This window comes from Aythya marila, assembly GCF_965140915.1.
Source record: "Aythya marila genome assembly, chromosome: 3".
Taxonomy (NCBI): Eukaryota; Metazoa; Chordata; class Aves; order Anseriformes; family Anatidae; genus Aythya; species Aythya marila.
In genome coordinates, this window is record NC_139044.1 from 39,127,436 (window position 1) to 39,141,338 (window position 13,903).

General features: G+C 40.1%; 1 protein-coding gene across 2 annotated transcripts in view; it reads left to right on the plus strand.

Annotated features, from left to right (window-relative positions):
- THADA (THADA armadillo repeat containing) overlaps positions 1-13,903 on the plus strand; it is a 163,331-nt gene that overhangs the window by 132,496 nt on the left and 16,932 nt on the right. For both annotated transcript variants that reach the window (XM_082757389.1, XM_082757388.1), the window contains one exon: positions 701-832. In XM_082757389.1, the coding sequence (XP_082613515.1) occupies positions 701-832 (132 nt within the window). The remainder of the gene's footprint in view (positions 1-700; positions 833-13,903) is intronic.

Sequence of the window (13,903 nt, forward strand, 5' to 3'; positions counted from 1 at the left end):
CCAGCCTTGTAACATAAATCTCTGATAGACCTGTTGATAACATGCTTGAAGCAAACCAGCGCAGCAGTGAAGCAGCCACTCTGTTGTTCTCTGCAATCACCAGAAAGTGATAGTATCTCACAACTGACTGCCTCTAAGAGGGATGTTCCAATGGATTCCTTTAACCAGGATGCTCAACAAGAGCTGAAGTCAGTCCACTTTAATCATACCCCAGCAAACCTATGAATGCAGTGACTTCTGCACTTCAGCTGGTCAGCCTTCATGGGGCACCCCTAAATGGCACAAGGGTTCTGTAAGCTGTGTACAGCTTGTGATGTGCATTGCCTCCAGGGTGATAGCTGGAGTCTGTCTGAGTTCTAGGAATTACAGGAAATAATAGGAATTATGCACTCTAGAAACTATAGAAAATTCAGAACACCCAAAACTTACTTAGAGCAATCCCTTAGAATGCAACTGGAATGGAGTGATCTACTGTTTAAGCCAAGCTGAGACAACCACCTAGATAAAGTTCACACACAAGCAGAAAAGATTTTTATTATATTCCCAGTTGTCTTCCTAGTGGATTGGCAGTGCATTTCTCCTGCCCTTAATTCAGTGTTTAGCTGAATTTGTCATGTTTAAGGGTGGAAACATAATTATGTAATTTATTTGAATGTTTGTAAGAAATGGAATTCTATTTTTTCTCCATAAATACATATAGGTCTCTCTGATACCCTTGCGATGTGGAAATGTGTGATTCTTCTGCTGCAGAATGAAGATTTGGTAGTAAGGGATGCTGCTTCTGAGGTTATACAAGTGGCACAGTCTCAGAAAAAGAGCAGTAAAGGAACAGGTATGTTAACTTTTCTTCAGTTTTCAGTAATATGAGATACTTGAGAGACAGAAGTATTTCAGTTCTCATCACAAAATTCTTGCTAACTGTAAAATGATCCACGTATCTCACAAACGCCTACCATGGAAGATAACAGTAAGTTGAGATTTTACACCCACCATGCCTTATTATTTTGTTTTTACTGTTCTTGGTATAATTTGCAAATGGTTATATGGGTATGTAAAAAGGACAACAGCAGTGTTCAGCTTTATGGTTCTTGCTGTGATGAGTCAACTATCACATAAGGAGTAATGCTGGAAATTATTTAATGCCAGCATTGCTCAAATACAGCACAATGGAAGACACTGTTTGGGTCTCTGGTCATTATATAGCCTGGTCACAGTGAGGAATCCGGAAAAACAGTATTCAACTCATTGATTCTTTATTAGACCTTGAAATCCATTTAGTTCCAGATCAACAAATACAATTCTCAGAACACCCACAATGTGCTTTCAAGGACGAGGGCCCTTCTGTCTGCATGCCCTAGTTTACTCAACCCTGGTAGTTTTAAAATAGCCACAAACTTGAGTAGGCTTAACTAATTAATGCACTTTGCTTCGAGAGTCTTTGCTGAAGCATTCTTCTGTGTGCTGTGAATAAATACGAAAATTGCTTCCAAGCTGCTCTGTCTCTGGTGGACCCTCCTGGTCCGTGCCATTCACTAATGCCTGTACCAGCTTGGCTGCAGTCAGTACAATGTGGTCGGTCCTCTCCACGTGAACTTCTGCTAGACTGTTGATAAAGCAGCTCTGCGGTTTAAAACAACCACGGCAGTAAAAATGTGTGTTTTCTGCTGCTGTAGACAGAAGTAGCTATGAATGTGCTCATGTGGCAGATATAATTTTGAGCTGGCGCTGTTCAGGCACGGTGCTGTGGGGTAGGAGAAGGAAAAAGGTGGGATGTGTTAAAGATGGCTTTCATCATCCTCTGAGTTCCCACAGCTCTGATTCCAGCACACTCATCACAACTCTGGTGATTTATCTGGTCCCTGCTACAGCTCTGTTGAGTATCAAGAGTCTCTGCGTATGTGTCTCAGGTCCCTGACAGCGGCATTTTGGGGCTATCCTCAAATACCTCAAGATAGTACTTTCTCTGGAAATACTGCAATGCTGTTCTCTGGCTCCTGTGTTTCATCCCCTTTTCCTTGTTGTGTCTGCATACCATGGGATACTCCCCTATAGCTGGATGAGATGTTAAGGGCTCTGTCTTCCTAATTAATACCAAGGTGATACCAATACTGCCAATTTGTTAGAGCATAAGTGGCCGTAACTGAGGAAGTAATATAATTGGTTTTTATTCTCAATATTCCTAATTAGGATAGAGACCCCCTCCCCAAACTTGGGTTAACCCCTTAGTTATACTTAGTTTTGCCTTCCTGTACTTTCACTTAAACTGCTTCTAATGAAATCAACATCTTTTACCTGTTGTGAATAGCAAAGTACGCCACTTTTGAAAAGAAATAATAAAGTTTCTTTCCTCTTTCATTTAGCATTTCTATTATTGTTCCTTCCTGTGACATTTTTTCCTCATTAAACTCCTTTTATTTCTCTGTGCTTTGCTTTCTAGCTTTCAGGTTAGGAGGGCAAGGCTTCTCACCACTGTGGCTTTCGTTTACAACCAGATAAAGATGAGGATTACCTTCTAACGTTGTTAGTTGCTTTCATTTACACTCTGTGTCGTGTTCATGTGAGATAACACAGTATGTTTGGGTCTGGGGTTTTCTGCAGACATTTCATGAGTCATTAGTGCTCTCTGTCCTGGACATTTTTAAATGACATTCAAATCTCTCTGTATGTTTTTCTCAGTTTTCATTCTATGGAAATCTGTTCCTTTATCACAGCACTGATTTTAAAATTTCTAAGCTAATACACCAAAATTCACTAGAAGCCATAAAACAGCTCTTTATACCCTTGATTTGATAAAAAATTGTTGGATATTTTACTCTGACTGACTTTTCATTTCCATTATGCGATGATAAATCCATATTGTGGCCCAGCGGTATTATCATGCGATCAGAATGCAGGATGACTCAGGAGACCAAGACGAGAAGTGGATGACCAGAATGCCTTTTCCATACACTCTGTAATTGTTTTATCGCCATTAGCACTAGTTAACATGAGAGAGTAAGCGGTCTATTATAATTTCAAGTTTTTAAGTTCATCAAATGTTTTTGTGCCCTAGTAGACTTTATATTTCCAGAAACAAAGTGGTTGTTGCGAGTGTCACCTTTTACTGTTGTTAATTTGCTGCATACAAAGTGGGAATGCTGCTCACAAAATCCAAGCGTTGGATTTGCCAGAAATGTTGGCACTAGCTTCGTTATATCTGCTCTTGACAAAACTCTCACCTGTGTGTACAGCGTGTAAAGCAGTAAGCTGTAACTGTAGAAAGACTGAATTGTCAAGTTAGGGAATGAACACCTTAAGTTTCGGATTTATGTCTGAGATCCAAAGAAATCTCTGATTATGGCCTGATAACTCAGATTATGCCTACGTAATTGATAACTGATACAAGCTGGCATCTGCTTTTCCTGTGGCAAAACGCAGCATGAGAGAGCACATACTTGTACGCAACAGCTGGAGTGAGTCTGAATTTTTATTCTGCTTCAGGAGGGTAAGATGTTTGAAGCTGGACTTCTGTTAAATTGTAATAAACTTACAGATTATTTGCATAGATTGTAAACACAACTGTTACAGGATATTTTTCCCTTGCATGCATGTTCCTGAATTACAGCACACGTGTAGCAATGTGACTGTGTCACATAATAAGTATTCTCAGGTCATTTATAGGTGGTGAAACTGGAGGCAATTGGTCCTTTCTATTAGAGTGGTTTCACTTCCTGTAACTGCTCCTATCTTGTGTAATTCTTTGAAGTGTTACGTGAGCTCCTGGAAGGGAATACGAACTTCGTTTCTTGTTATTCCCTCATGGCTTTTAGTGAGGGGAAAAAAAACAATACATGTATCCTTGAGTAACTGGTCCATGCAGCTTTGGATCACTCAAATGAAGAGAGCAGTAACCTTGCAGAGTCTGAAACCCAGGGTAACAAATGTGATAAAAAAAAACTCTGTCAAAATTACAGCCCCCATTTTTAGCTGAAAGGAGAAAAGCTCAGAAGACCAAGCACTGACACACAGCAGGGCTCCTATGCTCTGCCCTCCTCTCCCTCAAAACCTCCTACAAAACATGTTGGTTTTTTTTATCGAAGACAATGACTTCCCCTGATACTGGTAAAGTTCATTTTTATTTATGTTATTCGTACAGAAGAACTTGATTCAAATTTGTAATACAAGTAAAAACTTGTAATTATGGGGGGGCAGGGGGTACTGAGGTTGGCTGGCTGCAGTCATTTTCAGAACAGAGCAGGTCAAACAGAATCCTATCTCACTAGAAAGGAGAAAACCTTTTGTTTTGCTTGCTAAAAATAACAGCTTAATAGGTAGTTAAGGTTTTACTGATAACTTGGACAATATAAACCTGATCTGTAACTAGAGGTATTGCATGTACACTTTGTTGTTGTTTCCTCGTGCGTTGAGGTGTAAACTTCTGGGGGATTGTTTTATTCCTTTAGTATGAGGGAGGGTGCAGGAAGTATTGTATTCAGTGTAAATGTAGAATAGCTGCTTTGAAATCTAATTAAATTAGTGACCCATGGCTGTGTAAAGTCTAGACCTATTCACAGCAGCGTTGCTTATCCAAGAGGGTTACTCCTTACAAGAAAGCAGATTATTTAAGTCACATGGAAGGGGTTTACTTTCTCTACTGATGAGTGCTTTGCTGAATATCCTGACCAATTCAGTTGCAAGAAGGAAAGTTGTATTCATTGTTGTCATTTTCCTCTGTGGGTTTTTTTTATCTAGAGAAGTACTTCCTAAAGTAAAATTGTTGGTATTAGAAAGCTTGTTGGTATTAGAAACATTTAGATAAACCATTTACCATTATAGCTAAGCCAATACAATTCTAAAAACCAAATAGGTTTAGATTAATCTTTATGTTGCTAAATTACCAAATTAACCTGAAATTGGTTTAAGAGCATTTTTAGTGTTGTCAGCATTTGCACCAATTTAACTGGCTTGATTCAGCTCTGACAATTTTAAAAGTGAAGGTGAACAATTAGACTCACAGAGCTGAATAAATCTTTAAATGCGCCTGAATGACATAGGAGCCTAAAAGTCCTTTTGAATGTGATTGAGGCCTTGGGGAACCTCTTCCAGTATTTAGTTGCTCAGAGGTTGGACTGGGTGATCTGGGAGGTCTCTTCCAACCTAGATGATTCTGTGATAGTGTGGCAGAGCAGTACAGGACAGAGGACAAGTTAGCTCGCTGGCGGCTGCGTAGCTGCAGCAGAGCTTCACACAGCATGCGGGGGGTAACTGGGCATGCCCCGAGCAGCACAGTCACTGGACACACAAGCATCTTAGATAGTCAGTCCAGTGTTGTTGATATTTCCCTTGCTTCCAGCACAACTCTGCGGATAGGTTTGTGGCTACAGATGATGTAGTCACTTCTGAACACATTGCTGATAAACTCACTGAACAGAAGTTCAGGTACATTGATCCTGATCCTTCTGTTGCCATTCCACATGCAGTAGAGGGTACTTGTACTCTTGGGTCGGGAGTTTCTTCAAAAAAGGCAACGCAAATCTCTCTTTTCTTCTCTTCCAGCATGTTGTTCCCTTCCTGATATATTAGACTCTTAACCTTCAGTAAAATAGTGAAGATGACAAACGTGCTGTTGGGGAAGGGGCGGCACAGGTCTGTGTAGCAGATTTGGTTGAGGTTTTGTGGAAATTGGGTATTGACCACCGGTTTAGTGGCCTCCAGTGTCTCAGGCATCCCCTACTGTGTCAGACTAAATGCATTCGGACTTGCCTTTCTGTAACTTTTATTTTGCTTATTGACTAAAGAGTGTAAATGCGTACAAAGGGAGAAGTTAAAATGTGCTGCTGGGGGCAGGAGGGGAATCATTTAATCAGATTAAAGAAGGAAACCTTTGGAGGGTAACTTTGAATTCTTTGCGAGGCTTCAGCATTTGGCTGAATAAAACCTGTCTATTTGTGCATCACGCTGTCTCAGTGACAGGAAGAAAAGCAAAGCAGTTTGATTCTTATGCCTTTTTCCCCTCACGTGAATATAGACGGTAAATTCAAATATAAACTTTTTTATTGTAAAGTAGGGGTCTCTATCATGCAGGTGTGTGCAGAAAGGCCTATTTAATTATCTTTTTGGAGGTGGGGTGTGTAAATAAGCCTTTAGCAGAGGTAGGAAAGGAGAAATTAAGATCAGACCATATTAACATGTGAAAGAGAAGAAATCTTGCTTAGATTTATGTTCTTTGATACTATTTCCTAAAAAAAAAAAAAAAAAAAGTGTACAGGAGTTCTCATACACGTGTGCCCTAACAAGATCTCATAAATCACTCAGAAGATAGGAGATAACTCAGGCTGTGTGATATTAACGTAGCACAATGGTCTGGCATTCATCATCAACACCACAGGTGATATCAGCAAATCATGGATGAGTGGCATGATCTCAAAACGTGTACCCCAAAGGTCCTTTATGACCAATCCATGAAGTATTCCAGAACATTGGACTCAGATGAAATCTGCTAGTGAAACAGCTAAGCGTAAATGCTGGGCAAAAGTCAATGCTAAAAATACCAGTGTTGGTGGTGGTGTTCAGATGCATGATAAGAGCATCCCACATACGACACAGGAAACAGTAAAGAAATGCATTTTACTTTGATTATTGCCTCAAGTCCTTGTTGGCATTTGAAACGGAGTGTTTGCAGACTACTCCTTAAAGTACCTAGAAACCTTGGCCCTAGCAAAAGGAGCTGTTCTTCCACATGTTTACCTTTCGGTGAACATGTTAAACAGATTTCTTAAAGCTTGAATTCATCACAACATCGAGTTAACCCTTTCCTACTCCCCAGACTTAACTGTTACTTACACAGTGCCGAGTCCTTGCGGGGGGAATGGAGTTGGCGAGGAGCCGGGGGTTGGAAGCTGCGCACCACCGCGTGCACTGCGCTAGCTCTAAGTCCCTACCTCGCGCTCTCCTGGTGAAGAAGCTAAAGGAGAAGGACTGACGAGATGTGCAGAATTCTCTGTTCTGTATAACCAACCTGGGGACAGATCCACTGCTCTTGCTCTACTTTGGTGCTGGCGTGGCTTTCTAGAGAGGCAAACGGGAGGAGTGTGGTGAATAAAACAAGTTGGGTTACTCGCATCCTGGACAAAGATTAACATATAGGGTTCAACTTTTCTCATGCACTGGATGACTTGCCCTGATGTTCAGGTTAGGCTAATAGACCTCTTTGTAAGCTGCGGCCTCAAACAACTCCTTTAATTGCATCTCTTAAAACCAGTTCTGGCAGCTGCCTGGCTTTAAGAAATACATGGTAATTACCTGAACGTAAACTAGGGAACTGCATGCATGCACTGTTTTGAGGATGTATTAGCAAGAGTCTGTGGCAGGATCACAGGCGTTAGGTTTCCTCTTCTTGGTTTAAGTAAGACTTGTGCATTTTATTCTCTGTTTAGATTCTTTCGAGATTGATGTAAGGGTTAAAAAAAAACACAGGGTCAGAACTTGGCTGTAGAGTGTGCTGTGCTGAAACTGCCTGGAGCTCTTCCACTACCTAACCCCAAAATGGAGACTTTTAGTGCTGCATGCAGAAGATTGAACATTTTCATTCTAGGTACATGACACTGAACGCTGCTGTGTGAAAAGCTAAGAGCTTCCCGCAACTGAATCAATTTCAAGACCTTCCAACTGCCCTGGGTAGGAAAAAAACAAAACAAAACAAAACAAACAAAAAAAAAAAACAAACAGCAAATTGGAAAGCTCATCTACAGAGTTCTTACTAACACCTGTGCTTCTTAAGCTACCTTGAGAGTCTTTTATAATTTTGGAGTCTGTTGGCTAGGAAAATCTCCTCAGATCCTGTGATGTGTAGCAGGGCTCTTGGGAACTGTCCACAAGTTCTCAGAGCACTGTGTGGGTTATTGAAAGAAAGCTGCTCATCATGGTAGCCAGAAGATGGCACGTTCCTGGTATTGGAGACAAGTGGAAAGAAGGTTAATGGAATTTTTTTCTGGGATCTGCTCCGGTATTTATTTTGCTTTGTCAGTCTCCATACCTGCATTCTGGTAACCAGATGCACAACTCAACAGAAAGAGCTGGATTTCTAAACCTGCTATAAAAGAGTTGTTTGAGCCAAATGTTGGGATTAAAGGGGAGGAGGCGTTTATCCAACTGGCCCTAGAGTAGTGGAGAGCAGAGAAGGGACATAGACAAGACCCACCCAGGCAGAAGCAGAAGAGGTCACGATAAAAACTAGAAACAACCAAAAGCAGAAAAACCTCACAGCAAAGCAGAGCTGCTCCTGTTGCAGAACAAGATGATTTTCCACAAATGACATTTATTTTAAAAATGTTGTGCGTGGAGACAGTGTAATATCCTATATTAAAAGGATGTTGCTGTGTTCTTCTTGCAACCTCAGTGGCGAAGTGTGAAATAGCAGCAACAGTTTGCAGTATTATAATCAAACACGGTGTAGGACTGTATTCAGAGACACTGCAAGGAGGTGAAAGCTCTTCAGTTATGTTAGATAAAGCGCGTTGAGGACGGGAGGAAAGGTCACACAGCTGTGTGCGTGTTCCTGGGATGCACTGATGGGGGGGGAGCACTGCTGGGAATGACGGCAAGGCTCTGCACTCTGAAGTGCACTGGATGTTACCAAAAAGTACCATAGGCTGTGTAAGGCAACATTGCAGATAACGTCCTTACGCTGTCGGTAATTGTAGGATCATAAGTAGAGTAGGGTTCACAGAGGACAACGTGGTGCTTAAAATGGTGCATGGTCGGCCTTCTACTTAAGGGACAATACCTCTAGCCGTTTCTATTTTTTTCCTCTTCCATACTTTTAGAGGTGAGTACTGTACAGTGTAGGATTTATGCAGGACTGTTTAAATCCTGGCAAACTGAGTAGACAGTAGTGCTCGTCAGCGACTACCTGATGACATGACTATGATGACCTTACATTTAAGAAACGTGTTCCAGAAAGCAAAATGACACGTGGTAGAGATTATGAAATACTTACTGTGGCTAGAAGCTATAATTTGGTGTTTTTCACATCTCCTGTAATAGTTCTAGGATGGGCACAATTACAGGTCAGTTGCAAGGATGAAAGAATTGAGGTCTAGAAGTGTAAATGAATCTGGTTTCTCTGCTACAACAAATTTGGTGCTGTTCCAGGAGCAGATTTGACTTGTAGTCTAATTGTACCATCTTTTTATGCTAATATGTGTATTCAAGGTCTTTAACATTTCTTTTACAGCTGAAGTTCTAATTTTATACCCCAAAAATCTCATATTTTAATGAAAACTTTTGGAAAATCTGATAGGGAAGTAATTGCGGTCTATCAGATTGTATTTACAACATGATTGTTTCCTGTTTCAGTGGTGACTCTTGAATTCAAATTTTAGATATTTTCCCGAGATACAGAGGAAAAATAGGCTGAAAAAGATAGAAAATGGGCTTCAATATTTTGTTCAGAAAACTCTTTGGAAGTCAACTTTAGGCTTAGGAACGCATAACTGAATGTGTTGTTTCCCTCTGTTTTTGTTTTTGTTTTTGTTTTTGTTTTTCTTGATGCCATTTTTTTCTTTACTTACAAAACCAGAATAGAAGAAGGCTGTTTATGATCCCCACCTTACCTGCTAAACTTGGAGTCTTTGCCTGAGTGAAATATTAATGGAGAGCCATTTACTTGAAGCCAGAGAGAATTCACATCCTTCCACAGCTATTTATGACACTTCATAGACATATGAAACCAGGTTTTCTGATGTATTCTGTAAAAGTGTTGTCCCCGTTAACAGCCATGGGCCCTCTTGATAGAAGGAAACTAGCACCATTATTGATCTTCTGCCTTTAAAACACTGCACTTTATTTCTGAGAGAGATCTATGCTATCTTAGTCTTCAAAAAAAAAAAAAAAAATCATGTGTGTTTTATTGGCTTGCTCTTTACTGTGACCAATTATAGAAAAAACAAGTAGCAGTGATAATTGTATTTATTGAAAAAAGGTTTGCAAGTCAGGCCACTAAACTAGGCAAAATCTGCCTCTCCAGTAGTAAACAAAAACTGAAGAACTGATCATGTTCTTCTGAACAGAGTTAAATCATGCTTTCTCTAAATGAGCTGACAGTGCAGAAAATCTGATGCTTTGTAAGCCTTTGGAAAAAAAGCATTCTCTTTATAAGTGAGTGGAAGAATGTCAAGGGATGCTAGGGGAAAAGAAATTGTAGTATCTGCCCTACACCAACTTGTTCTTAAAGGTAAGTCATGAAGAGCTGTGGTGGATTTTTAGTTTGTTTAGTCAGTTGGTTTTATTCTGTTTTGCTTTCTGTAGCTGGCATTCTACATTCACAATTTGGGGCATGCTGAGAATCGACAATGTTCAGCTTCATCGTCATATCTAGAATTTTGAGATGAGATCTCAACAGAGGTGATAGAAGTTCCATGATATATGAAGACTGCAAGCCCTAGCATAAAGCTGTGTGACATTTTGCTATGGTATTCAGTATTCATACCAAGATTCAAATGTATTACTTGAATAAATGGACTCCAGCTTTACTGGTTTGGAAAAGCTGAAATGAAAATTTGAAATACTGTTGTCCTTTATCTGTAAAAGCGAAGTCTGAGCACACACTGCACTGTTTGGAGGCCAGTTGCTGCAGTTCTATAATTCACAGAATCATAATTTTATTCATACTGCTCTTTCCCTTTCACTCTTGCTAGGAAAGGGTGAAACTATCCCAATATATTTATTTTTTGAAAGACCAGTTGCTACAAACTTGAGCAATTTGATACAGGACAGTTATTCAAAAACAATATATTTTTTAAGGCAGATTGTAGCAAAACGGTCAGACAAAAACAACAATGGAAAAGAAAGCCTGTTACATTAAGAAGAGTTGTTCAATGATTAACAAGTAGGGAAAGGGAATAGGCGAAAGAAAACCACTAGAATTATGAAAGGTAGTTACATACAATTCAAAAGAAAATAACTTATTTTTACAGGGAGCTCACTGTCTCGTAGCATACAACCAGGCATTAGCCATGATTGAAATCTGGGATAGGGAAGCTGGTGGTAACTTGTCAATCATTCATTATTTGGCATGGGTGAAAGCTGGCGCTGGTGTAAGCAGGACTGTGCGCAAAGTCTTGAGTTACTCATAACCTGCAACTGTCCCCGTCCTCCTCGGATTGCTTAAGACAGAGAAGGTCACATGAAGGAAAAAAGTCAAGATGGATGTGGCCCAGCATCTCTGATATTTTTGGTATCTCGACCATCTCCCTCACAGGGCAGTGGAGAGCAGTATTCTGGAAGGTCTGATGTGAAAGATGAGCGAGAGGCTTGGCTACGTGCATGCGGGCACACGTGGTGTGCTGTGGAAATGCTTGGATGGGATAACAACTGAAAGCATGTGATGCACTGGAGAGCTTGCGAAATTTTACAAGTTTGTAATTACTTAATTTCATATCCTTGTTACCTCATAGCCCTAAGTGTGCAAAACTTTTAAAGTCTTATCTCAGTACTGTAGGCATCTAGTTTGCACACTGCTCATATTTAGGTTAAGTAGATTATAATTTAAATATTCATCTGTATTATACATAGACTAGGAAGATGTATGCTGAGAAATACGTGTCTAATGCTATGGGTCCATTATTTTTTGGAAATATATTGCTCATGGAAAACCCTAATTGACAGCTGCGGAAGAATGAAGGTCTTTCAGCAACAGAGGTGTAACAGAGATGTCAACAGTGCATGTTTCTTCTTGTTCTGCCCTATGCATCAAACTTCATCATAAAACACCAGCTCTGAAAACATGACACTGATAGCCTGCACAAAGTATTTGTCCCCTGCAAGGCCCAAGGCAGGCCCGTAGCATACTTATATTTATTTGCAATGTCATTGTGCACCGAGAGGTGTTTCACCAAGGAGGAGGAGACAATGCACTTCTGCGAGCAGATTTCTGCACACCATTTCATTTGGGTATGTGTGGGTGGGAGTGAGGCAGGGAACGTAAATATCTTTGCAGACCAACCTAAACCACCTCCTTGTTTTCACATAAGTCAGCATTCAGCATTTTTAATGACCGAGATAGAACCTACCAGTGCCAGAGCCAAAGCAGCACTGTAGAATGAAAGATGCTTTTAGTGTATTACCAATTCCCCGAGCCATAGCCTTTCCACTCATTTGGTTGCTTTAATTAGTGGTGTGGCGGGGGTGGGGGTGAAAGCAGTCGTGGGACACAATGGGCCCTTACTTCAAAACCTAAGATGTGTAAAAGTCAACTTCTTTTTTCCTATAATCAGTTCCAAATGAGCTCTTACAAGGGGAACTTGGAACTGGCTTGGCTGAACAAATTGATTTCTCATGCATGTGAAAGTCAAGTTAAACATCCTTGGGAAGCCTAGAAATTTAAATTTCAAGAATTAGATTTTTTTCATACAGGGCTTTTGATTGTTAGATGTAGAACAAGACTGTTGAAATCATTTTGAGGAGCAGAATTATTTATGGTAGTTGCTTACAGTACCAGTGTAATGCCACTTTCGCATGTTTTTAATTTTGGTCTTTTGCATGGTCTGTGCTGTGTTAATGATCACCTTGTCATGCTAGCAGTGGAAAACGTTTGTATAAATAATTCCCACTGGTAAGATGAAAGTGTTAACAGAAATATTTCAGTGAAGGTCTTGATTAACTTATACACTTGGCTTGATCACAGCAGAGGTTAGACTTACAATATCTTATTACCAGGACTAATAAAACCCATTCATTTTTTCATGCTCTATGTTAATTACCCTTTTACTTTCCCTCATGTGCAGACACACACAAAAGCTTATTGCATGTTTGTGTTGAAGACCACAGTTACACTTAGTAGATTTTTTCTCACCATACTCGTTTTTACAAATTCATTCCCAAACAAAACTTAGCATGTAGCTGTTTAGACTACAGGGTGCTCAACTTAACCTACATTTGCTGTAAACATTAAAAGATGGATTTTTTTCTCATTTCCTCCTACTTACTGAAAGGCCTATCTAGTGTACAGACATAAAGATGCACAACAAAGTTTAAATTCCATGATATCTTTAATTCATATTCCCCAAACGTAAGTTATTCAAGTAAATCACCATATTGCAATATAGTATATACAAACACGCCATATTCTCTTACCACCACATCTCAGAAATGTCCAGAAAACAAGGCATGTCCTGTGATTTCTGAAGTCTAACGGGGGTAGAGTTAAATAAATGGTATTAATGAACAAATCAACGGTCCTTCAGAAAACATGTTTCCAATATTATTTTCCTTTTTCTAAAGCGATATGTGATGGACAGACTAGTTTAATCAGGGAAAATCATAGTGAGATGAGAAACGGTCTCTCGGGTTATGTCCCAAAGTACTGAGGACTTGATCGTATGGAGCTGATGACTTTGAACTCCCATAATGTGAGGTTGGTACAAACCCTGGAATAGAAATTCAGCAGGATGTAAGGAGATCCTGGAGTTAGGGAGGTAGGTTGTGGCCTTCCCTGGAGCAAGCTCCTTTGGAACAGGTGGACTGAAAAATAAGATACTACAGACAGAAAGAGTCTTTGTGGTAAAGATGTATATGTCTGTGTTAGAGACCTGGGCCAATATGGGGTGTAACTGCGTGTGGCATCTTTAAAAGTTCCTTGAGCAGTGGAATGAAAGGAGATTATTTTTTTTTTTCATGGATTTGTTTTGCGGATAAGTGGATTTTCGCATGTTTAATCACTGAAGTTTCAGCTTTTCACTAGGTGGGATGGTAAGAGGGTCTCTTTTCCCTACCTAGCTGGCTGGTTACGTAGAAGCAAGACTTCTTGTTTTGGATTCCTTTATCCCTTTTGTCCGTCAGGGTTGAAATTGTGCAGCTGGTTTAGAGGTTGTGGTGGGAAACCACGTACGCAGGAGCACGCCTGCTGATTTCCTTATTTTTTTAT